General features: G+C 44.3%; 1 protein-coding gene across 6 annotated transcripts in view; it reads right to left on the minus strand.

The window, feature by feature from the left end:
* MCF2L (MCF.2 cell line derived transforming sequence like) overlaps positions 1–27,520 on the minus strand; it is a 146,528-nt gene that overhangs the window by 81,837 nt on the left and 37,171 nt on the right. The window contains exon 1 of one of the 6 annotated variants that reach the window (XM_077343710.1): positions 11,767–12,822. The exons of the other annotated variants lie outside the window; for them this stretch is intronic. Within the exon in view, the coding sequence (XP_077199825.1) occupies positions 11,767–11,914 (148 nt within the window). The 5' untranslated portion in view covers positions 11,915–12,822. Of the gene's footprint in view, positions 1–11,766; positions 12,823–27,520 lie in introns of those variants that run through there. 6 annotated transcript variants of the gene reach the window in all.

The raw sequence follows: 27,520 nt of genomic DNA on the forward strand, positions 1-27,520 counted from the left end.
ATGCGCATCAGGGAGATACTGTAAGGAAATATCGTAAGAGCATTAATGTTTTAAGCATGTTTGTATTTTAAATAAAAATTGGATTTGCCTGTGTTCTTTATAAACTTTTTATCTCCAGCATCAGACATTAGATTTAATAGCACTCATCGTCTGGCCAACTAAGTTACATTTATGTCAGATCTGGTCCTCCTAAAATAAGTTTGATACTTTTATTCTAGATCAGGGGTAGTCAAACTGCGGCCCTCCAGATGTCCATGGACTACAATTCCCAGGAGCCCCCTGCCAGCATTTGCTGGCAGGGGGCTCCTGGGAATTGTAGTCCATGGACATCTGGAGGGCCGCAGTTTGACTACCCCTGTTCTAGATACTAGTTGGACGCTCTTAGGCACAGTTCCCATACTTCCAGACAATCCACTATGAGTCTCAGTAAGGTGGACTATGAAGTAAATAAATAATGTAAGTCCTCAGGCATACAACGACCAACACTATTCTCCCTATCACAACCTGCTATTGTGTGCTGCAGCATCTAATTCCCCCCCCTTCAGCAGAAAGCATACTGGATTCTAGGATATACAAGACATTATGTGCACATGCACGCTCTCCCTAGAGAAGTAAACACTCCAGCACAAGTGAACATCCAACTGCAAGCATCACAGAAAGCAAATGAGTTGCTTCAATTCCATCTGATTCCCAGTAGCAGCTTCTTCTTTGCAGATGTTCTATTGAAATCTCCCAAACTAGCTGATAAGTGAACTGAAGGAAAGAAGAATAATTTAAGTGGGAATCTATGGACACCGATTTGTCTTTGGATACAATCTATTGGTTAATCTGAAACGTACAATAAAGGACTTCCTAACTAGAGAGTTCCCATAAGAAGGCGCTCCCAGACGAACTGAGGGCCCTGGCAGAGCTTGTGCATTTCTGTAATGCCTGAAAGACAGAGCTCTTCCACCAGTCATTTAGTTTGGGCTGGTGGCAGGGGCCCCTCCTCAGGGGCCCCTCCGCAGTTCACCCAGGTCATCAGGCTCTTCCCCCATTGCATCTTTTCCCCTGAGGCGTCGGACAGGGGTATTGTTGGATGGAGGGATGGGAAGAGGATTAATTGGTCACCGGATTTAGTTGGAGATGGCTATATTTTATTGAGGGGTTTTTAATGTTGTAACCCAGTGGTCCCCAACCTGCGGGCGCGGCCGGGCGTGGCCGGGCGCGGCCAGAAGCATGGGCATGGCCCGATGCCCTGCCGGTCCCCAGCCTAATAAAGGTTGGGGACCACTGTTGTAACCCACTGCAAGCCAGCTTGCTGGGAGTGGCGGTTAATAAATCCAACAACAATAACAATAATATTCATTTTATTTCAGATTTGCTCACTGTATTGAAAGCCAAATCCCAGGACTTCACCTTCGCCACCCAACACCCAGAGCGCCTGCTTTTCAACGTTTCCTATGAAATATGAATCAGTTCTTAGCTATACTCATCTTGAAATCGCTAGCTCTTGGTTTTTAATTTGGTGGTACTGCCCTCTGCAGCCCAATTCTCTTTCTGATTTGTTTTAAGAAGTATTTTCATAGTAAGGACTTTTCATCAGCAAGCGCTCTGTACACTTATGTGCAGTTTCCTCTCCATCACAACACTCCAGTCAATTTTAACAAGGTTTTCATTTAATATTTGCACACTGGGTTTGTCTTATGTGGAATTTGCCTACAGCTACCGAGACCCAACAGCATTACAAAGTACAAAAACCCCGACTGTCCCACCACCCCTTCCAAGCAGTCCTGAAATCTGTGAAGAAAATCAGTTACTGAACAGTGAAAAAAAGATTTAAATTCCCGCAAGAGACTCTTTTTGCCAGTAGTTAATCTTTCTTCTAAAATTCAAGCTACACATGATACTGGAGGTGCAAGACATATTACTGAGCTACAAAAAGAAGCTACCAAGGTCCTGACCTTGCATATCATAATGGTGATGTGGAAACTGAACTTCATCCTCCACTCCCCCCCCCCCCCATGGGAAGTTGTCTCCCTGACTGATTTAGGACCCAATAGAGGGGGGAGGGGAAACATCCAGTAACCATATGGATTCCTGATTTTTCTTACTGAGACTTAACACAGTCTAGAGTAGAGAAAATATTCCAGAAGAACTGCTAACATCAATCCCCAGCACACCTTTCCTGATCCACAGCTGCATCCGCTTTATGAGCTAAAGTTCCGACTGTGCAATTCCAGTGTCACACATCATTCAGCTTTGAGACCATCGGAAAACTTGGTTTATCTGCAGCCTCTGCTGTACAGAGAGAAAACCATTATGACACCTCTGCCAGTGATACATGGGATGCAAAGGCATGGTGAGATACACCTGGCCATGTGCAAGAACCTACAGACGACTGCCACATAAGAAAGCCCGCGTGGCTACTGTGTTGTGGAGGTCCATTTGAATCCTCCCTTTGACCGATTATGCACTGGAGGTTTCATGCTGTGCTGCAGGTTGGAGTTTTAGTCGTGGCAGGTTGCCCCACCTCTTCCTGCAACCACACAGGCCCGGTGCACATCATCTGCCCCCGATTTGTGCTCCTGCACAGGAGCTGGGGCAGTGAAGTTCCCAGTGCACAAACGGTCTTTCTGACACAAGATCAGAAATTTCTGTTTACCTTGAGCCATAGAAACTAGCGAGGCACTGCAACCAGAAAAAAGACAATAGCTTTGCATTTCTTCTACTGATATTCCAGCAAAACCCATCTTCACGCCAAGTCTGACAGCAAACTCCACCTTCCACTAAAAGCAGACTTACTTGGTCTGGGACCTACTGTTCTTGTGCAATGAACTTTGCTCCTTTAAAATCAGGCAGACTGTATACACGTTATTCCCACCCATGAGTCCACCGTGTGTCATTATTCTCTCTTCAGTTATAAAATTGTCAGCAGCTTTTCAGGATGTTTACTTAAAGTAGGTGTACCAAATAGCCAGCGTACTATAAAACCACATTCAGGATTTGGAATAGGCAGCAGATTTGAACTTAAGTACAGGATACTAATGTTTTCTTAGGTGACTGGAGTCTTGGCTGCCTACCTTCAAATTTTAACAAGATCAGGGTCTCAACAGAGCCTACATGACCTAGAAAAACATCTCAGTGCCAGAAAGTAATTTGTTGAACAAGTTTTTCAAAGTGAGAGAGCTTGTCCCAAGAAGGCACAAATGCTTCTCAGAAAAAAGTATTTCATTTGTGAAATATTGGTGGGAATAAGGCTATAAAGGGTCCTACCTTAAAGGTATAAGGATGTACCTCCTACAAGACATTTGTTCTCAACCATGAGAACAGTCTTCCAGAAGCCTGACCACCATGATTTATGGCAACAGAAGAAAATCATCTGAAAACCTGCCTTCTACTTAGGCTTCTCATTAAAATTTGTATTTCTTCCTTTAAACTATATACACCTTTCTAAAATATAAAATATAAATCCTTGAATATTATTTTTGTCTCATCATAAACTGCCCTGATAGATGACTTTCAGCAACAAGGGACAGGGCAAGGTCAAAGTTATTTATTGTTCTAGACCAGCCTTTCTCAACTATTTAATTTATTTATTTACTAGGAATCAAGCCCGCTATGGTTAAAATACAGCGGGCACTAGGTGCAGGTGGGTATGGTGGCGGGAGGCAGGGTGGGTGGGCATTGTTGCGGGGGTGGCTGCGTGTCGGTCTGGGCCCCCTCCCCAGTGGGCGAGACTCACTGTGGCGGCAGGGCAATGGCTGGGAGTGGGCGGCGACGGCTCGTCTCTGTGCAGGCATGTGAGCGGCTTGCCAGCGATCTCGGGGTGGCAGCGGCCATGTTGTTGCCGGGCCACGAGGGCTGTGCGGGCCGCTGTCGGCGGAGCAGCTCAGCTGCGGCGTCCTCTTCTCGGCGTGGATGGAGGTGTGTAGTGGCTTGGAGGAGGCGGCAACGCCTCGGGTTGCGGTCAGCGGGTGTGCCGGTCGGCGGGTGGGGTCGGCCATTTTCGGGGCGGCGAAGGTTAGGCGGTCCGCTTGGTCAAGGACGGCTCGGGTAGCGGCGGGCGGCTGGCTGGGCACGCGGCGGCTCCACAGGGGTCTCGTGGTGGCGGCCATTTTGAGGCGGGGCGGCGAGTGCTGGGGGCGTCAGGCATGTTCGCGAGGCCGTCGGTGGGGAAGGCCAGGGAGAGGCGGAGAAGCGGCGAATGGCTAGTTTGGGGGGGGTGGAAAGGGGCTGGCGGGGTCGGCCAGGGACGGACGTTTGGGGTGGGGGTGGGAAGGGGGCATGTGGTGGCAGTCGGGGAGGCTTTAAAGGCGGGGAAGGGCAGTCGTTGGGTGGAGGGGAAATGATTTTCCCCAAGGGGCGCGGTGTGGTGTGAGCTTCCTCCCTGGCAGCCATCCGTGTAGGATGGCGGCACGGGAGGACTGGAGGCTGTGGTGCGGCGTCCGGGAGATGGACCAAGTGTCCAACAGGCAGGCGCGCTTTGCGCGCCTCCCAATTGGACACTTGGCCCTGGAGTGCCACTCGGAGGAGCGAATCAGGAGCCGCTTTGCGGCTCCTGATTCGCTTCTCCGAGTTTTTATCCCGGACAGAGCCCGCCCTAACTACTCCCCACCAGCCCTTACTCTTTTATTTAGTCTGCGGTGCCCATGGTGCCGCGGGCAGTTTAAAGATTATATTTCTATACCGCCCTACCCGAGGGCTCATTGAGAACCCCCTGAAACATTCAGGCTTCAAGAAACCCTAGAATTGGTGCAATAGTGCAGAATATGGTTGGGAAGCATAGTTACATACAGTCCCACCTGGGGCCCCTCCCCTTCCCCCTTGGCCCATCACTGGCCATGGGGGGGCAAGGTCAACATGACCTCATGTGGCCATAATCACCCAATAAACATTTTAAAAATATTAAATAGTAATAAATCCCACCCTTTTGGAAACCCTTCCAGAGCCATCAAGAACCCCAGGATTTCATGACACCCTGGCTGAGAAAGCCTGTTATAGAACTTTCAGTATCATGGATCACAGTATCCTTCTTGACTGGCTGGTGAGATGGGTATAGGAAGATGCTGTATTCTGATTCTACTTGGAGGATCCTGATTCTAAAAGGTGATGCTGGGATACTGCTGCTTGATACCTCACTATTTGTGCTTGCCTCCAACCATGTTCCTTTTTAAAAAGTATACACAAAGTTGCTGAGACAAGTCACTTACAACAGCTCAGTTCAGTACTTTAGCCCAACTCTGGGGGACATAGTGGGAAAGGCAATACTATAGATTCGAAGGTCCCAGACCGTTTAGGACAGAGGTAGTCAAACTGCGGCCCTCCAGATGTCTGTGGACTACAATTCCCAGGAGCCCCTGCCAGCATTCGCTGGCAGGGGCTCCTGGGAATTGTAGTCCACAGACATCTGGAGGGCCGCAGTTTGACTACCCCTGGTTTAGGACTTTAAATGTGAGAACTAAGACCTTGAACCTGATCTAGCATTCAGTCTGGAGCCAATGCAGCTGGGCAAGGACAGATCCACTCCAAAGGGTCCCAGTGAGGACTCGTGCAGCTGCCTTCTAGACCAGGTGAAGTTTCTGGAGCAGTCTCAAGAGCACCCCGGAATACAGTGAGTTTCAGTAATCCAGCCTGGAGGAAATCATTGCATGGACCACACTGGCTAGGTCAGATGCTGACTGATAGGGTTCTAATTGTCAGGTCCGATGGAAATAGTAAAATGCCTGGTGGGTAACGTTTGTGACCTGGGCCTCCATAGTTATGGAGGCATCCAGAATCACACTCAAGCTCTTGACAGTCTCTAAAGTTGTTAACTGGATTTCATCAAGAGCCAGGAGTTGTAGCAGATCATCTGGGGTATACTCTGTTTGAGTCAGTCTGCCATGGCCTCTAGACATCTGTCCAGAGAGTTCAGGAGTGTTGATGGCCGTCCATCAATTGATACAGCATGGTGTCATCAGCATATTGATGGTAATCCAGCCCATACCTCAAGATTAGTTCGGCAAGGGGATGCATGTAGATGTTAAATAACATCAGGGAGAGAATCACTCCCTGTGGAACCCCACATATTAGGACATGTTGCTGGAAGGCTCTCTCCCCTAGTGTCACGCTCTGTTCCTGACCTTGAAGGAATGATTGCAGCCCCTTGAACCTCCATGTCAACTAGGCATTGAACAAGTAGCCTATGACTGTCCATGTCGAAGGCTGCTGTCAGATCTAACAATAACAGCAGTGTCGACCTGCCTAGATTCAACTGTTTTGGGATATTATCTTTGAGGGTGATCAGAGACATCTCCACCCCATGGCCAGGTCAGAAGCTGGATTGGAATGAATCAAGAGTCAATGTTTCCTCCAGGAAACTCTGTAGCTGTTCAATTACTTAGCCCAGAAATGGCAGGTGCGAAATTTTGACCTCTGACCACTGATACTATTTTACACAAGAATGTGACCATTTTTTTTAAATGCTGCAGTTGGGGGGACAGGTGATCTTGCCCCCACCCCACCCAATTCCTTCAGTACTTGAAAAGGCTGGGCTCTCACAACATTTTTAAATGGTCAGATTTGTGTAGTTTGGCTCTCATTTAACAGCAACAAAAAGTTCACTGCCCAACCTCCCAAATTTCTGCCAGATCTCTGAGAAATCCACAATGCAACAACCTTTTCTGAAACCAGTCGCTGAGTTGTCCCTCCTAAACATGAACTATCCACATTACACCTAATAATAAATACGTTTGTCTTTTATTATACCCTTGTATACCTTAGCTAAATTCATGGAGTGCAAACCATTCTATTCTTCCAAAAATCCTGCTCTCTGCTCTGGTACATACTGGTTTGCATACTGTTGAATTCTCATGATTTGCAATGGGCAGGTGAAACAAGGATATTATCTTCAAAGCCAACAAAAGAGGCCATTTGAATTTGATACCTCACATAACCCTACAAAGCCAGACGGTGGCCTTTGAACCTCATCTCTTACTCTGAAAGTGAAGGAAAAGGAGCAGCTGGTAGGTTTTAATCAATACTCGTGCTTGACCTGAGCAGGATAAACAGGTGTTTATCAGAAGCCTATTACAGATTAATAGTGTGGGGGTAACCACTAAGCACCTGGCTCTGCCATTGCCTTTAACTTGTAATTTACTGGCAGACATGCAGTAAAAAAACAAACATATAAAGACTATGTTTTTTTGCTCTAAAGAATTCTATTAGGATGTAAGAGCTACAATAATAAAAACCTGTATTCCATTCTCTAAAGTAGATATTAGGGCTATGACTTCTTTCAACATGCAAAACACAATACTTAGGGATGAGCGCTTCAGCACTGTTCGGCCATCTTGGTGCTCACTGAACCGTGACATGGTGCGGAGGGGTGGCACTGGCACACAACTGGCACTGGCATGCAGGCTCAGAGCTCTTTGCCCCACTATATGGCTGCACATGCAATACCTGGGTGTGTGTGTGTGTGCGATTCAAGTTAGAAAAATGGTATAGTGGAAATGCTCAAGCATCTACTTTTCACACGCAGTGCAGTCCCAATCCAAATTAATTTATTTATTGGTTGCCACTCTCAGTCTGGCTAGCTCAACAATCCTTACAATCCCCCCAAAAATCAGGCCTCTGCCATGCTTTGGAATTGAGTTTTCAGAGAGATTGTGGCTGTTGTCTGATTCCGAGTCCTAACACCACTAATATATAAAAAGTAACATGTAGTTTGCACCTTACACAACACTGCAACAGTAGAAATGAGAAACAGAGTTGCATTTCTGGACTCTCTATCACTGGTGGTTTTATTTGTACCAATTAACGCGAGCCTTTAAGGCAATTAAGTCCCAAAGACGAGTTAGTGTTATCTGCTGAGAAATGCACAAACAAGAGCTTATTGCTCAGCTATTCACAATTGTCCCCCTTCAAGGATCGCTGCCTTGTTGTGGCAAGGGGGCTTGCGTAGTTCAGTGAAGCTATGAGCTATACCGTGCAGGGCCACCCAAGACGGACAGGTCATAGCTGAGAGCTCTGACAAAAGGTGATCCACTGGAGAAGGAAATGGCAAACCACTCCAGTATCTTTGCCATGAAAACTCTATGGACAGTTCCAATAGGCATAACGATATGACGCTGGAAGATGAGCCCCTCAGGTCGGAAGGTGTCCAATATGCTACTGGGGATGAGCAGACGGCTAGTACGAGTAGCGCCAGAATGAATGAAGCGGCTGGGCCAAAGCCGAAAGGACGCTCAGTTGTGGAAGTAACTGGTGGCGAAAAGACAGTCCGATGCTGTAAAGATTTTTATTCCATAGGAACCTGGAACGTCAGATCCATGAATCAAGGCAAGCTGGACGTGGTTAAACAAGAAATGAGAAGACTGAACATCGACATTTTAGGAATCAGTGAACTAAAATGGACAGGAATGGGTGAATTTAATTCAGATGACCATCAGGTATACTACTGTGGACAAGAATCTCGTAGAAGAAATGGAGTAGCCTTCATAATCAATAAGAGAGTAGGAAAAGCAGTCTTGGGATACAATCCCCAAAATGACAGAATGATCTCAGTTCGAATCCAAGGCAAACCATTCAACATCACAGTGATCCAGGTCTACGCCCCAACCACTGCTGCTGAAGAGGATGAAGTTGATCAGTTCTATGAAGCCCTACAACACCTTCTAGAAGCAATGCCCAAAAATGATGTGCTTATCATCATGGGGGATTGGAATGCTAAAGTAGGAAGCCAAAAGATAACCGGGATAACAGGCAAGTTTGGCCTTGGAGTACAAAATGAAGCAGGGCACAGGCTGGTAGAATTTTGTCAAGAGAATACAATGGTCATAGCAAACACTCTTTTCCAGCAACCCAAGAGACGACTCTACACATGGACATCACCAGACGGTCAACACAGAAATCAGATTGACTATGTGCTCTGCAGCCAAAGATGGAAAAGTTCTATCCAGTCAATAAAAACAAGACCAGGAGCTGATTGTGGTTCAGATCATGAGCTTCTTGTTGCAAAATTTAGGCTTAAATTGAAGAAAGTAGGGAAAAGCACTAGGCCACTCAGGTATGAACTAAATCATATCCCCGACGAATACACAGTGGAGGTGACAAATAGATTTAAGGAATTAGATCTGATAGACAGAGTGCCTGAAGAACTATGGACGGAGGTTCGCAACATTGTACAAGAGGTAGCAACTAAAACCATCCCAAAGAAAAAGAAATGCAAGAAATCAAAATGGCTGTCTGAGGAAGCTTTACAAATAGCTAAGGAGAGAAGGGAAGTGAAAGGCAAGGGAGAAAGAGAAAGATACACCCAATTGAATGCAGAATTCCAGAGAAAAGCTAGAAGAGATAAGAATGCCTTCTTAAATGAACAGTGCAAACAAATAGAAGAAAACAATAGAATGGGGAGGACCAGAGATCTTTTCAAGAAAATTGGAGATATGAAGAGAACGTTTCATGCAAAGGTGGGTATGATAAGGGACCAAAATGGTAGGGACCTCACAGAAGCAGAAGAGATTAAACAAAGGTGGCAAAATTATACAGAAGAACTATACAAGAGCGAGCTTAACATCCCTGATGACCACAATGGGGTAGTTACTGACCTGGAGCCAGACATCCTGGAATGTGAAGTCAAATGGGCCTTAGGAAGTCTGAGCAACAATAAAGCTAGTGGTAGTGACAGCATTCCAGTTGAACTATTCAAAATCTTAAAGGACGATGCAGTAAAAGTGCTACACTCAATATGCCAGCAAATTTGGAAAACTCAACAATGGCCACAGGATTGGAAAAGGTCAGTTTACATTCCAATCCCAAAGAAGGGCAATGCCAAAGAATGTTCAAACTACCGCACCATTGCACTAATTTCTCATGCTAGCAAAGTTATGCTCAAAATCCTACAAGCTAGGCTCCAGCAATATGTGGACCGAGAACTTCCAGAAGTACAGGCAGGATTTCGAAGAGGCAGAGGAACTAGAGATCAAATTGCCAACATACGCTGGATCATGGAGAAAGCTAGGGAGTACCAGAAGAACGTCTACTTCTGCTTCATTGACTATGCTAAAGCCTTTGATTGTGTGGAGCACAACAAATTGTGGCAAGTTCTTAAAGAGATGGGAATACCAGAGCATCTTATTTGTCTCTTGAGAAATTTATATGCAGGTCAAGAAGCAACAGTGAGAACTGAACATGGAATCACTGACTGGTTCAAAATTGAGAAAGGAGTTCGGCAAGGCTGTATACTGTCGCCTTGCCTATTTAACTTGTATGCAGAGCACATCATGAGAAATGCGGGATTAGAGGAGTCACAAATTGGGATCAAGATTGCAGGGAGAAATATCAACAACCTCAGATATGCAGATGATACCACTCTAATGGCAGAAAGTGAAGAGGAACTAAAGAGCCTGTTGATGCGGGTGAAGGAGGAGAGTGCAAAAGTTGGCTTGAAACTCAACATCAAGAAAACAAAGATCATGGCATCCGGCCCTCTCAATTCCTGGCAAATAGAAGGGGAAGAAATGGAGATAGTGACAGATTTTATTTTCCTGGGCTCCAAGATCACTGCAGATGGGGACTGCAGCAAAGAAATTAAAAGACGCTTGCTCCTGGGGAGGAAAGCTATGGCAAATCTAGACATCATCCTAAAAAGCAGAGACATCACCCTGCCAACAAAAGTGCGTTTAGTCAAGGCTATGGTCTTCCCAGTTGCAATGTATGGCTGCGAAAGTTGGACCATAAGGAAGGCCGAGCGTCAAAGAATTGAGGCTTTTGAACTCTGGTGCTGGAGAAGACTCTTGCGAGTCCCTTGGACTGCAAGGCGAACAAACCGGTCAGTCCTAGAGGAGATCAGCCCTGACTGCTCTTTAGAAGGCCAGATCTTGAAGATGAAACTCAAATATTTTGGCCACCTCATGAGAAGGAAGGACTCCCTGGAGAAGAGCCTAATGCTGGGAGCGATCGAGGGCAAAAGAAGAAGGGGACGACAGAGAATGAGGTGGCTGGATGGAGTCACTGAAGCAGTAGGTGCAAACTTAAATGGACTCCGGGGAATGGTAGAGGACAGGAAGGCCTGGAGGATCATTGTCCATGGGGTCGCGATGGGTCGGACACGACTTCGCACATAACAACAACAACAACAAATTCACAATTGTACATAGTAGTGAATTTTCGTTCCTGTGTTCTGTTAGAAATAGTCAAAAGACAGACTCCAACAACACTGAAAATGCCATATTTTCTCCATGCAGTTTAAAAGAGGATGTTGACCAAGCAACAAATATCCTGCCTGCTTCACTAAAATAAAATGTATACTTATTCATACTAATACGCATAGTATCGTATTTAGTAGAACACAATGCAGGAATTAAATAATACTGTTTTGTTATCAGTCAAAAAAGAAGCCTATGGGGTATGAAGCATCTTTAAAAAAAGATAGTGATTTAATAAAAGGAATAGAAATAAAGAAGAGTAATCTACGATCTTGTGCAAGAAGCAAATTACACACGATTTAAAGATTTTTCACTTCAGAGCGGTGGTTAATAGATTGCAAATACTCATTCAGAAGACGAACAGCTGTAACCAGACATTTCATAGTAACTGCAGAACATCATGTGATGCATATTTTCCCACTGAGGATCCCCCCCAATACAGGGATCCTCACCAAACTTCTTGGCTGCAGGGTCCAACACATGTATGATTCAGGATGAGTTCACACATTATCTTCCTTTATGGAAAACATATAGGGCCAAATTGGCACACTTTAAAAATAGATTATGAATTTTTATTCTGAAACACAGTTCTCACCAGACAGGGTAAAGCGTGGTTGCCGCCCATGCCTCTTCGACAGAGACCGTAATACTGCTGAGGAAGCATTGTGAAGAACGTTGATCACTCTGCGCAGAATCCGGTAATGATTCTCTTGTCCCTCTCTTACATATACACGTTGTGACATTTTGTGTCTTTTTCACTTTACCCCCTTATAGTGGCACCTCAAATCTTCCTCTTGTTGCCTGCTTTACTCAGGATGCCACAGTGTCGTTGAAAAAAGATGCATGAAATTATAAAACTGGGAGATAGCGGATAGTTCCTTATATCCCTCTTCTGTTCAAACACAAAAAAATGGCATTTGGAGGATCTAAGGCCAGTTCTTAAGTTCATATTAATGGTTTCTCAGGTGCAAAGAGTATCAAAGTCTTGATGACTCATAAGCATACAAGCGTAGCTTTTTTGATGCACAGACCACTTCACACCTTCTCTTCAGTAGTAGTTGAAACCAGCAACACAATTCACACAGAGAGAGACAAGGCTAGAGGAAGATATATAAAGTTTTAAGAGTTAAAACCTGCACATGTTGGAACCAGGTTTTAAGCAAAAACTCACAATCTCAGTTGGTTTCACTGAGGAAGTTCCATCCAATTTTTACCATGCACCATGTTAGCGAGTACTTTCTTAAAACACTGAAGAATATTTCCTTCATCTTGAAGTCCCTTCTATCATCCTTTGCAACCTTCTTCGAATTGCGGAACACTCTTCTGTAATCGCCAAGCGGGGTCTTCCTCTTCCACTGCAGAATGGCAGCTGGAGGTCCTTCTCATATATTTCACAGATCAGCGGTTACATAGGCAGAACTCTGTCACTGGCAACAACTGTAAGTGGTGTTCTATGGCTGTCCCACCATCTACTCTTCACTAGGAGGTCAGCACTCACCCTGTAGCTGACTCCAACAAGACAGAATAAAAGCAACACTAACAATGTAACTGCAAGAAACTATGCACACCTTTCCACTGCTTCCCTATCAGACAGAAGGAACAGTGCAGCTGAGCTCTTTAGAGTCAGAAAGACTGTCCCCAAAGCATTCCAACCAGAAATACCTAAGAAAATGCCTCCAAGGAAAATCCAAGCCTACAACACAAGTTACAGCAGGAAGGAAGGGAGGGGTACAGATCATGGATGTCTTAAACCATACCAGGAAGTCCTGCACTGTCTGTTCTCATCGTCTAATTCAATGCAGCAGAGAGAGAGGGGGGAAACTGATTACGCTACTTTACTTGGCACTAACTATTCTCTAGCTGTGGATGTATTCAGATAGCCTGTACTTTCCCACCACACTGAAAACACTCCTTCTATACCAACAGTACTACTTCCAACTTGAATGATACCAGAAAACGGTTGAAGCCGATAACAACAGTAAGGAACTAGCTCTCTGTGCGCAGCACAATTGTTTACATTTTAAAACCACAAAGAACAAAAGTAAAGTTCACTACAGAATCCGTTGTAGTTTGCACAACTGGCCATTCTGGCCATACACAACGGGTGTATTTTTGTGGGTGAAGTTCACTGTGGTACAATTGGCAGTACATTTTATTCCACGCATTCGGAATTTCTAGTAGCAAAAAAATTTATTCCCAACAATGATTGTGGCTGCTCACAATCAGAAGGAAACAGATGGTGGGACAACATCAGGAAAGAAGATCTAAATATTTTTCTGGCTGCTGATCCATAACGTTAAAAAAACATACACACACAGGTTTTTTTTCCTTTTCTTTTTGGTCTCTGCCCAACAACCACCAACAGGCTAATTAGCAGCCTGAAAAAAACAGGAATATCCTACAGAGTTAATTGGAAATACAGAGTAAACCGCACCTGATCTTCTTGCTCCAAAAGAGATAAATACTTTGGGTAGTTAAACCAATAGGGAATGTTAAGAAACAAGTTGTAGTGTAAATGTGTGTATGTAAAGTGCCATCAAGTTGCAGTTGACATGGTAATCCCACAGGGTTTTCAAGGCAAGAAATATTCAGAAATGTGGTTTAACATTGCCTGCCTCTGCAGAGAGACCCTGGACTTCTTTGGTGGTCTCCCACCCGAATACTAATGAGGGCCAACTCTGCTTAGCTTTTGAGATCTGACAAAGATCATGCTAGCCTGGGGCATCCAGGTCAGGGAGTACTACCTTTTCATCTCCCCTCCAAAACAGTCACTTCCATCTCGTCCCTAAATGTCTTCTCAACATGTTCTCAGTGGAAGATTGAACATTTTTCTTAAAGATACAATACAATTTGCGGTGGATCATTTAATGATCGGCGCGTCATCTGGGATTTCACTTTTCTGACACTGAAAATTTGCAGAGGTCCATTCACAAGATACATATATCTTTTCACATATCTGTTGAAAGATTTCACAGTAGAGGATAATTTACCACTATTGTGCCAAGAATGTATGAGTTCTCAAAGGGCCACAAGACTGGGGTTTTTGTGATAAAAATGTTATTCCTAATAAAATTATTTCAGGCAACATAAGAGACTTGCTTTAAGCTGAGCTGCAGAGGCAAGGAAACAGAAAAGGAGATGAAAAGGTGATAAAATTAATTTTAAAAAGCTTAACATTAGCCTGCAGGCTTGGTCTTTCATACAATGGCACTAATTTTCAGCAACATAAAATTAACCTCATTAGGAAGATGAAAAAATTCGGCAAATTGTATTAGCCCACACAGTGGGAAACTCCACAGGTGTTTGGACACCTACAAGAGTAATTTCGATGTGCTCTGGCTTACCAAAGCTCATAACAATAAAATTGTAATCCACAACATAGTTATTTGGAAGACGGCACTTCAGATCTTCCATTGCTAAGATGAAAAAAAGCCAGAGACTACCATTTATTCACTTCCCCTTATCTGCACACAATACCATCCTGGCTGAAGTTTGTGCTACAGATCCCCCTTTTGACTGAAGTAAATATTTCATATTTCCATACTGTATCCAGGTCTCCCTTCTCTCTATGCATTGAGCAATGTAGATTGGCTGATTGGGCTCAGTTCATTCAAGGCTGTATGGGGCCACAGTGAAATGTCTTCTGGCTCCTGTTGTGACTATAATTAATCTGAATTTTTAAATAACTGACTTCTATTTGCCACACTTTAACTACAATCAAAGCAGTTGACAAACTCACGGTCCTGAAATTGCAAAACACAGAACCTGCACATGTCTGCATGGTCTTGAACAGGGGTGTGTATTCAGCTCAGAAAAAAACAAAGAAACCCCCCAAATCAACGCTGATTTGTTGTCGTCCCCCTCCCCCTGAGTTTTTAGCCAAGCTGTGGACCCCTAGTGATATTCAGGACCTGAATTACAAAAGCTAAATATATTTAGCTAAACAGCTGATTTGTGGAGAGAAGCCTCTCTGGGGATCAGCTGGTTATTGAGATAGGTGGTGATGGTTCAAACTCCCCCCCCCCCCCCCCCAGCTCAAGTGGATTTGATGGAGAGATTTCTCTCTGTGGATCAGCCATTTGTCAGGAAAGGCTGGTTTGAACCCTCCCAGTCCACCAAACAGCTGATCCTGCACAGAACAAGCTCTATCCATAGAATCAGAAAGGGTCTGCTGGTGCGCCACAGAGCCTCTCTCCACAGCATCAGATGGGCCCCTGATCCTGGTCTGGTGGGGCCTATCAGCATCTGCAAAAGAAGGCGCACCAGAAGAAAGGAATACTAGAAACAGTGAAATATAAATATCAGATTGTGGTTCCTGGCTGAATTCTTACCATTTTTCTGTTCTATTTATGAACCTCAGTCAATCTAGCCATCCCTAAAGTATAGCTTTAATACAGAAATTTGACCTGAACCCAAGATTCTTTGATTTTTTTTTCATACCCCTAGTCCTGAACTTGCAAAAGCTTTTGGAGTGGCAGAATCTTCCCCTTTTTCTATGCAGACATCAAATTGCCATTTAACAAAAACATTTTATTTATGCATTTGTTACAAGGGCTTAGATGAGTAAACAAATTTATGGCAGCAAGATACAAAAGAGATCTACATTTGGAATGAGAATCACTCCCACATTTTTGTAGCAAAGATGAAGATGTGAGAGTGACATGACTGCTTATAAATTCTAGCTGACTAAAATTGTGTGCCGAGAATATAAGGTTGTACTAGCTCATAAGTGAAAATTATGTTAGTCATCGACGCTTAGCAACATATGCATAAAGAATTAAACTATTATGCTGCAATAACAGAAGTATAAGTCATAAATATCTTCACAGATTAGTAGGAAGCAGATAGTATATGTATGCATGCACTCTCACATTGCCAAAGACTCATGACAATCCCAGCAAGGTGCTTTCAAGGCTTCATGTCAAGAAGAAGAGGAGGAGGAAGAGGAGAAGAGTTGGTTCTTATATGCCACTTTTCTCTACCCGATGGAGTCTCAAAGTGGCTTATATTCGCCTTCCCTTCCTCTCCCCACAGACACCCTGTGAGGCAGGTGCATCCTGATATTACTGCTCAGTCAGATCAGCTTTATCAGTGCTGTGGTCAGCCCAAGGTCACCCAGCTGGTTGCATGTGGGGGAGCAGGAACCAAACCTGGCTCGCCAGATTAGAAGCTGGCACTACTAACCACTACACCAAACTGGAGGAGGAGCAAGCTCTATTGCTGCTCTGTTACCAAGGTGGTGATGTTGCAGGTGGGTGGGGGAGGAGGAATGAGAGGCCTGGGAGTGGCTACTGCCACCTCTATTGAGATGGACAGGAAAAGGAGTGGCTGCGGCAGGTGGGAGGGAGTCAGTGGCACAGAGAGGGGAGAATGATCAAGCAGGACACACACAAATTAATTTCAGCCGTCACCTTATGAGTTTTCTTTTCATCACCCCAACCAAGTAACAGAGAAGGAAATGAGTATCCTCACTTTAAGGGTCAGCTTGGTGTAGTGGTTAAGAGAAGTGGATTCTAATCAGGCAAACCAGGTTTGATTCCCCACTCCACCATGTGCAGCTCTATCAGAACTGTGACTAGCCCAAAGTCACCCAGCTGAACTGCATGTATGATGGATGCTTGGGGTTGTACCAAGGTTTTACAGGTGGGGAATCAGATGACATCTCTGCAGAGTTCAGTAGGATGCATAAGATGGAAATGAACAGAGCTCCTGGTTAATGTATTTTGCCTTGCTGGGTCCTGCTATCATCTTTGGAAATTTGAGTAACATATACAGACTAGGAGCAACATATGCAGACTAGGGACAAAGCCCGTTGCATTCAGGAATACAACAGATGCTAGATTGGAAGGGGGGGAGTAGAAGAATATATGGCCTCTCCCTCCCCCCAGGACCTGGAAAGGCTGGAGGCCCCTGGGAAGTGAACTCACTGGCAAGGGCAGCTCTCATGCGGCAGGGATCTGCAGCCTCCGAGCCCCAGCGGGAAGTGGAGGGAGGAGGAGTGGTTAGGGGTGGGACAGCCTCCCTGAGTGGGTATTAAGCTCTGAGTGGCACTTAAGCCATAAGACCAGCTCCACTTCCTTGCCATTACCAGAAATATTAAGTGGAACAGATTGACATTTCATAGAGTGATGTTTTATAGGCTATTTATGGGAACCAATTTGAACAAAATGTCAACATGATATATAAAGAAAATATTCCATACACTAGCTTCAAAGCCCATTCCTAAGAACGGGCCTTGAAAGGGCCCCCTCCCCTGGGCCCCGGCCAGGCAGCTTAAGGTGGCTTTGGGCCGCAGCTCACATGGTGGGTGGAGGCTGGCCAGCTTGTTAGCAGGCCTGGGACAGAGCTCCTTAGCAAGCAGGCAGCAGGCCAGGAGGCCCTTGTTAGCAGGCCCTCCACCATGACCCTTTGCCCAGGGCCCTCTCCCCTTACTTGCTGCTGGCTCCAGGCACTGAGGCATGTCTGAGAGCAAAGAGTCTAGAGTCCAGGGATGGAGGGCGGGAGCTGCAGGGGCAGGGCCAACTGGCTGCACCCTGACTGGCCCTATTCCAACTTGGACAGCTGGACACGTCCCACCCCCCAAGCTGTTTCACAAATATATAGAGGAACCATAGATAAGGATGAGCTTTGCAGTATCTTTCCAATTTAAGACTTTGCCTTTTTAAAAAGCTGTTCATTATCCTAGGTTTTTTGATGGTACACCTGAAGCAACATAAACTTTAAATGCCAGCAAAATATCCATCTAATTTGTGTAGGAAACTAGCAACGCTGTCATCCCTAACATATAGCTTTGAAGTAGTATAAACAGAAGATCACTTGGCTGGTAAAAGCAAAAAATGTATACCAGCAAATTTCATGTCGGTAACATTGATAAAGCTTACATTTTTAAAAACTGGATAGTTAAATTTAAACAACTAATGCTTTGACAAAGGAGGAGGATACAGAAATTGTTTCCTCCAAGGAGAGCTTCCTAAGAGTATAAAGCTGTTGATGAGAAAGAAGTCTAAAAATAGATAAGAGTCCTGATTGTGTGAGAACCAGACATTGTGTCTACACAGATTAAAGAAGTGAGTTTTTACTCAAGTTACCCATCCTATTTGCAAACCCAAAAGGGAAGCCAAAGTGACTTTCAATTGCATTCGGCTATTCAAGGTCAGAGACTCACTATAGTGATTCCCTATATATAGTAAACCATTATTTTATGGCAACAGGTTCAAGTCTTCTGTGGTTGCAAGCAACACCCCTTCTCAAGTGCAAGCAAAAATCAGAAAGGGACTACAGCTTTAATGAAACCGTGGAAGTATAAAGGTAAAGGTATCCCCTGTGCAAGCATCAAGTCATGTCTGACCCTCTAGCGTTTTCATGACAGACTCAATACGGGGTGGTTTGCAGGACCTTCCCCGGTCATTATCGTTTACCCCCCAGCAAGCTGGGTACTCATTTTACAGACCTCGGAAGGATGGAAGGCTGAGTCAACCTTGAGCTGGCTGCTGGGATTGAACTCCCAGCCTCATGGGCAGAGCTTTCAGACTGCATGTCTGCTGCCTTAACACTCTACACCACAAGAGGCTCTAAGCAAAAATCAGAAAGGGACTACAGCTTTAATGAAACTGTATCAGAAGTTAAAACTCATTCTGGCCACCTGTCAGAGCTTTGCTCCCTTAATTTTTTTTTTCTAATTCCAAATCTTCCCATACACACGCACACAAAGAGGTTATAGTTATGCTAAACTTCAAGTAGCCTGCTTCACAATTTTAAATTTGTACACTTGTCCCTTAGGGTCATCTGTTCTATGCCTTAAAAGCTAAGCAGTGGGTAATTACACATATGCATCCATTCAAAGCTGATAAAAACACAGCACTATTCATACTTCTTGCAACTTGACACAGAAAACCTTAGTCTCTGAACCAGCCAGCATAAGGACACAGGTGAATACCTTCAAACTGCCTTTGATCCCAGAAGAGGCAGGAAATAGCAGACAGGGCTTTGACAGCCCATGACTTTACTAATTAAACAAAACAAAGTGGGACTTTGAAAAGTTCAGTCTACTTCCCCAGTACTTCCTTCCCCACCCCCCCCCACCCCGCCCAGATCCCTGGCCAGAGCCAAGTTGTTCCAACCCATTACTGCTGCATCTGTCTCCGAGAAAGATGCTCTTCAGTAAGTAGTACTTTTGTCAAATCTTAGTTGGGACTGGCCTGTTGTTCTCTGTCTGTGTCTAGACCAGATTTGAGTGAACTTCAGTGTGTTGAAACTACTTACAGGACCTGCCCCAACCGCAGTAGTGTAAACATCATTAACTGAAGTCTCTGTTTATAGATCCAGGCATGGTTGGAACATCCGGTGTTAGGTCCTGCCTTATTTAGGTGCTGTCAGTAGCAAGAACCCATATCTGTTTTCACCTCTCTCTGTACCTAGAGCTGGGCTGGAGTGAGAGACAACCAGGAACCTTTGAGACACCTATCCCTTAGGCTCCTTTGTACTGTATGTTAGAATCTAGGTACTCCTTGATTTCCTGCAGTGTTAAAAACGCAAGTTGTTCGTTCCAGCTGTTATTACAGAAATACAATACCTGGCAGCAAAGAACATCCCATACATTTTTCAATGATCAATCTGATTCAGATGCTTGTCCTTCCTGCAGAATTAATTCTTAGCTGATCCAGATGGGAATCTGTCAAAATAGGTTAAGTCTAAGGTGACCAGATTTTAACATTGGTAAAGCAGGACACCATTGACTGGAGGGGTTCTTGATTAAAAATTTGGTCTATATGGAGCAACAAAAAGTTTCATAGAATGCATAGAATGCAAAAATAGTATTGTAATATATATATATTTTTTAAATTTCAACATAAGTACAATTTGCCAGGTACCCCCAGATGTCCCTCCAAAAATGGGACAATCTGGTCACCTTAGTTAAGTCATACAGTACACCTTCCAGTGCCATCCCAAGCAGAGTTGCATAAGTCTAAACAGGGCGTAACTTTGCTTATGATTTCACGGTTGATCTCCTGAACAATGTCATAAAACCATTCATCTGCATTTCCTGAGAGAAAAGCTCTGACCTCTCTCATCATACACAATGAGTAACCACTTACTATTTAATAATGTAATCGCACCAAGGAGGGTCTGGGCCGTTAATTTCCCCCTATGCTGGAACAACAAAACAAAGGAATCAGCCATCTGAGGCAGCTGGCTAACATCTCCAACAATCCTCCACACTTGGAAGTATTGTTTTCCCTTCAAGTCTTTTCCCAATGAAGTAATCCTTCCAGCAGCTTTTCTCTATTCTTAATTGCTGGCACATCGAACTCCCATTAGAGTGGATCCATCAAGCCCAAGGCATCTACTCAGGCCATGCAAATGTGGCTAACACCTGAGGAACTCCCTGGTCATTATGTCAAAACTGGAAGCTTCCCAATAAGCCAATTAAGGTTTCTTTGTCAAAGACCGGCTTAGCCATTAGCAAAGTCATCACTTCTTTGTCTCAAATCCAAACACATTGTCTTAAACACTAATCACCCAAATGTGGCCCTAGGATACATTTTTGGGTATAAAAACAACATGCTTGGCCCAGCCCAGTGTGGTGTTTTGCAGCATCTCACCTCTTTATTTTCTTTCCTGTGTTTGGATGGCTTAAACTGTTGATGTGTGTTCGGGATATTTCTCAACTAGTAATTAAGCCAGGTTTAAAAGGGGGCAGGGAAGAGGGCTCCCGCACCAACTGTACCTGCAGGAGTGTGTGGTGTGTGAGAGGCCAGAAAAGGTGGTGGCAATAAAGGCAAGGAGGAAAGGGAGGAGGAGGAGAGCCTTCTCCCACCAGCGTGCACGTCGCACACTCCCTGGGTCCTGGGTCAGGTGCTCTGACTTTCCATGTATCCACCTACCAACCTAACCAACTTTCTACCTACCTACCTAACCAACTGCCTAACTGCCAACTTACATCACCATCTGCCCATGTCTCTAACACCTGCTGAGCACAACTACCTACAAGCACCAGACCCAGGGCCCAGGGAGTATGGTGACAGCACATCCTGGCCCCTCCAAGCTTGTGGACCCTTCTGGTCACCCCCTACTCTGCAGGCAGGCCCTCTGGATCCATTGTGCAGAGGGCACAGTGGGCCCCCTCTCCCCAGGAGCCATTGAGATAAACTCCAGGGCACGACACAGCCAGGCAGCCAAGCAAAGGCAGGGATGCCTGACCATCTCCAGGTGTTAAGGTGTGGCCAGGTATGTTTTTGGCCTCTCCTTCCTGTGGGTGGAAGCAGCCATGGCTGAACCCTAACACCAAAATGCCACTTCCAATACCCCTCCATGCAACATCTCCAGAAGTTTAATCCCCAGTAACAGAGGTCGCAAACTATTGTTCATGGACATTTATGGCCAAACTTCCCACTGAGGCCTACAGCTCCACTCTCTCATCACTCTCTGGACACTACCTTGAACGCAACCACTGTAGACTTATTTCTCCATGAAGAGTGTTGGGTGAGAAAGGATGCTCTTCCCATCAAAAGCCTTCTGTGGGGCACCCTGGGTTCTGTGGGAGAGAGCACTGTCCCTTAACAGGGTCATGGTTCTACTCCCTGCTGTTAATCTCACCTGGATTGTGGCCACCCGGGCAAATCACTGAGCATTAGCCTCTGTTTGGATCACCACAGCTGCTTGCCAATGCTATCCAGACCTGCCCACCCAAATGCGTTGGCATCTTCCAGAATATGTGACACCTCTAGTGGAGGCTCCATGGTGAGTCCCAAGCTCTGATGGGTCAAACAGGACTGTTTATGTCCCATGTCTTAAAACGGTAATCCTTTGAGCCCCAAAGGGGGGGTCCCGTTCGCACCAAACTCTAATCCTTCACTCACTCTGTTAAACCAAGAAGGTTTAACTCCAAGTGTAGGCATTTGGAACAAGTTTAAATTGCAATTTAGCACACCAGTCATTTCTGAAAATCATTCTTGTAAAATTTCCAGCACTCCGTTCCATGAAATTATTCCATGTTTCTGAACCTTATAGGAATACCTACATGGTGATAATTAGTCTGTTCTTCCCCCTTGGTAGGACAGCTACACTTGACATTTTCACAGAGGCTAAGAGCAATCTTCAAGTAGCATGCATTCTTCAGGGAGGGAAAATCAGAATTGACTTTGAATGTGTCCTTCAACCTAATTCTACTTCTGTAGTAAAAGAGTCTAATTCTCCTAACACTCTTCCATGAAAAACAAAGTCTGCATTGATTGAGCAATGCAAGCTGGATTGATTTTATTATATTTAATATTCAAATTATATATTTATGCAAAACATGTTATCTGGCCATGAATTACAGACCATTATCCCCATCTGAGTATTTGGCATTTCTGAATACTATATATTTTTAACTAAACATTTCTAGTTTAGAATAGTTTTAATCGCCATCATTGTGACTTAGTCATTGTTTTAATGGGGTTTTAATGGGGAATTTTAATGGTTAATATATTGTATCTGTATTAAAATGTTGTGAACCGCCGCGAGCCGGTTTCCGAGAGCGGCGGTCATACAAATCAAATAAATAAAATAAATAATAATAATAAATAAAAGCTCATTAACAAAAAAGTATCACAAAAAGAATTAGTAGCTTGTTTTGTTGTTGTTGTTATGTGCGAAGTCGTGTCCAACCCATCGCGACCCCATGGACAATGATCCTCCAGGCCTTCCTGTCCTCTACCATTCCCCGGAGTCCATTTAAGTTTGCACCTACTGCTTCAGTGACTCCATCCAGCCACCTCATTCTCTATCGTCCCCTTCTTCTTTTGCCCTCGATCGCTCCCAGCATTAGGCTCTTCTCCAGGGAGTCCTTCCTTCTCATGAGGTGGCCAAAGTATTTGAGTTTCATCTTCAGGATCTGGCCTTCTAAAGAGCAGTCAGGGCTGATCTCCTCTAGGACTGACCGGTTTGTTCGCCTTGCAGTCCAAGGGACTCGCAAGAGTCTTCTCCAGCACCAGAGTTCAAAAGCCTCAATTCTTTGACGCTCGGCCTTCCTTATGGTCCAACTCTCGCAGCCATACATTGCAACTGGGAATACCATAGCCTTGACTAAACGCACTTTTGTTGGCAGGGTGATGTCTCTGCTTTTTAGGATGCTGTCTAGATTTGCCACAGCTTTCCTCCCCAGGAGCAAGCGTCTTTTAATTTCTTTGCTGCAGTCCCCATCTGCAGTGATCTTGGAGCCCAGGAAAATAAAATCTGTCACTATCTCCATTTCTCCCCCATCTATTTGCCAGGAATTCAGAGGGCCGGATGCCATGATCTTTGTTTTCTCGATGTTGAGTTTCAAGCCAACTTTTGCACTCTCCTCCTTCACCCGCATCAACAGGCTCTTTAGTTCCTCTTCACTTTCTTCCATTAGAGTGGTATCATCTGCATATCTGAGGTTGTTGATATTTCTCCCTGCAATCTTGATCCCAATTTGTGACTCCTCTAATCCCGCATTTCTCATGATGTGCTCTGCATACAAGTTAAATAGGCAAGGCGACAGTATACAGCCTTGCCGAACTCCTTTCTCAATTTTGAACCAGTCAGTGATTCTATGTTCAGTTCTCACTGTTGCTTCTTGACCTGCATATAAATTTTTCAAGAGACAAATAAGATGCTCTGGTATTCCCATCTCTTTAAGAACTTGCCACAATTTGTTGTGCTCCACACAATCAAAGGCTTTAGCATAGTCAATGAAGCAGAAGTAGACGTTCTTCTGGTACTCCCTAGCTTTCTCCATGATCCAGCGTATGTTGGCAATTTGATCTCTAGTTCCTCTGCCTCTTCGAAATCCTGCCTGTACTTCTGGAAGTTCTCGGTCCACATATTGCTGGAGCCTAGCTTGTAGGATTTTGAGCATAACTTTGCTAGCATGAGAAATTAGTGCAATGGTGCGGTAGTTTGAACATTCTTTGGCATTGCCCTTCTTTGGGATTGGAATGTAAACTGACCTTTTCCAATCCTGTGGCCATTGTTGAGTTTTCCAAATTTGCTGGCATATTGAGTGTAGCACTTTTACTGCATCGTCCTTTAAGATTTTGAATAGTTCAACTGGAATGCTGTCACCACCACTAGCTTTATTGTTGCTCAGACTTCCTAAGGCCCATTTGACTTCACATTCCAGGATGTCTGGCTCCAGGTCAGTAACTACCCCACTGTGGTCATCAGGGATGTTAAGCTCGCTCTTGTATAGTTGTTCTGTATAATTTTGCCACCTTTGTTTAATCTCTTCTGCTTCTGTGAGGTCCCTACCATTTTGGTCTCTTATCATACCCAACTTTGCAACTTGTTTTAAGCTTGTTTTAAGTGGTTCTATATTGAACTCTTCTATGTTACAAATCAACAGCCAAACACTCCCTGCCAAGCCAAGTCTTGTCAGCGCTTGGAAGATAACTTCAGACACTATTAAACCACTTAAGAAGACAGAATTCCTATTATTATTGTTGTATTTATTGTCCGCCATTCCTCAGCAAGCTGGCTCATGGCGGGCTACACTCAAAGTTCAAAACAATAATCCAATCCCCAATTAAAACCCCCATTAATAATTCATAAAATTACAGAAAATACAAAAACATACAGTGGAAATGGTAACACTGTATTTTAACAGCCCCCACTAAGAGTCGGGGTGGCTAGGAGAGGGGTGACAACCAACTATAACAATTGTCTGGCGTGGGAGCATATTTTCCAGGGGGGAGCCCCATCTGATCTTCTACAATGCACAAAAGGCCAATGGCGAACCACCTCTGTTCATCTCTTGACTTGAAAATCCATGTTTCCTGACCTCACCATGAATCAGATGTGACTGACAGACTGTTATTATCAAATATACCCAGTACCATTCAATAATGACAGTGTATGATAACTTGAGGATTAATAGTTCAGATTATCCATTCCTAATGCATTTAAGAGAGCCAGTTTGGTGTAGTGGTTAGAAGTGCGGACTTCTAATCTGGTGAGCCAGGTTCAATTCTGCACTCCCCCACGTGCAACCAGTTGGGTGACCTTGGGCTCGCCATGACATGTTCTGACCAAGCAGTAATATCAGGGCTCTCTCAGCCTCACCCACCTCACAGGGCTTCTGTTGTGGAGAGTGGAAAGGCAAGCCACTTTGAGACTCCTTCGAGTAGAGAAAAGCGGCATATAAGAACCAACTCTTCTTCTTCCTAAAACCAATCTTTTGGTCAAACTAGATCTTAAATCCATGGGTTCAGAGGTGGACATGGACACCGGTAGTGATTTGAGCTCTGCATTAGGACCCCGAAATGGTACAAGAGTAACAGAACTGTACCAACAACCCCCAAGAAAAACCCCATTTATATACACTAGCAAACAATGGATCTTCCAGCCACTGCCCACTATCAATCAATTTCAGTTTAAACTGACTGGATCCGGCAGATGGGATCTAGCTACACATTGGTCAATTACATTGCAAACCACGATCCTGCCTCGGACCTCAAGCTCATTCCTTGGCAGGATTACAGACACAACAATACACTTGACCGATGTCATGAATCTCTGTTTGTGTTTAAAGACATCCCAGATAAACAAATAAAGCTACTTTATACTGAATCAAGCCATCAAGGTCCGTATTGTCTACTCAGACTGGGAGTAGCTCTCCAGGGTTTCAGATACAGATCTTTCTCACCACCTGCTGCCTGGTCTTTTAAAGAGAGACTGAATCTGGTACCATCTGCGTGAAAACCAGATGCTCTTCCACTGAGCCACTGCCCCTCTTCAGATGAGACTTTGGTTCAGAAGGCAGACACACAAGAAGGGGCATAACCATTCCAATTGTAAATAGCTTGGGGGTCATGCTCTATTACTCCTTTGAAGGGGGTGGAGTGTCTGTATCTTTTTCCTGAAAGGGTTACCACAGCACAAGGGACTAAGTTTCAGTTTGCGAAAGCCACAAATGGATCAGATGTTGCACCTACATCCTCCCCCACAGATACAATGCAAAACAGGGTTATGCACAGCAGTAATGGAGCTCAAAAAGTCATCTGGAACATCCAATGAGAGATTTGTTCTGACTGTTACTAGCAGCTGCAGTCCACCATCTTTCTTGTTAAATACCTTCCATAATCAAACAGAAAAATGAGAAGACACTTTGAAAGGCAGGTAGGAATAAAGCTATGCTCATAACAGCAGTGAACAAAAGTTAGCATGTGAAAACCTCCATCTGCAGAGGGCTTTGGGGGGTATATGCTTTCACTGAGTATACAAGGCTTTCTCCAAGTGATACAGCATCCATTTTTAATTCTGTAGAAAGGAAGTCTGTATGGTATTTCACCTATTTTTTGGATGATTGGTTGCCTATCTTATGCTCCAAAAAGTAGTCCAAAATCTAGATATAAGGATGCAAGTAAGGAACAAGTTCTAGAACCACTGCAACAGAAAGGAAGAATGTCCCTCCTGACATCCATCTTTTGCTTGAGATGATGGTGAAGCATAATTATTAGGAACACAAGTTACAAAGATCCTTATTCAAGATTTCTACCCAGCCACAAAGCCTAGAAGTTCTTTTGGGTAAGCTACTGCTCAGCCCTGGCCACACCTGTTTATAATATGAATATAGTGTGTTGCCTACTTCACAGAATTGTTAGAAATATTGCCTGGATGATAACTGTAAAGCACCTTAAACACAAGGGACGTAATTCCTAGGTTGTCTCTTTTACCTACACGATGCACTTCTGCAAGGAGAACAGAACTTTCCTTCCTCTAATGCAGCCCTTTGGACTCACCAAAATAAATAGGATTTGCTTCCTAATAAGTAATAAATTGGTTGAAAGAAGAACAATAACTTAGACATTTTGCTCAACACCCCACTAGATTGCTTCTACGGAAGAGAAGAATTTCACACCTGTGACAGATAAGCATGTAGGAAGAGAACACATCCAATTTTCAATTATGCCTGTCATTAAAAACGGCTTGCACTGTAATATTGGAGTACTTCTGTTTCAACATACACTGTTCCATATAATAGGTACAGGAATTTCTCCTATACACCGATAAGACAACATAAACCAATATCATCAAGCATCAAATGTGCATAATAGCTGCATGCATTCCTTCCCAATTCAGATGACAATCCCTGCAAACCAAGTGCTTTGCTGCCATACTCTTTATGTTTCTTGCAATTTAAAGGCCAATCTGAAAACAAACTAAAATTAGCTTGCAAAGTCTCCCCATTAAATAATTTCAGTCCTTCAAAGTGACCTTGAAGGACAAGCACATCTGATTTATACTTGCTTTCCGAGACAGGAGGCATGTATGAACCAGTGCCTGTTCTCTATCTGATTCTTCTAGCTGACCCCTTTATGCCCACTAATAAAGACAGAGGATTA

The sequence above is a fragment of the Paroedura picta genome, chromosome 6 (assembly GCF_049243985.1).
Source record: "Paroedura picta isolate Pp20150507F chromosome 6, Ppicta_v3.0, whole genome shotgun sequence".
NCBI classification, from domain to species: Eukaryota; Metazoa; Chordata; class Lepidosauria; order Squamata; family Gekkonidae; genus Paroedura; species Paroedura picta.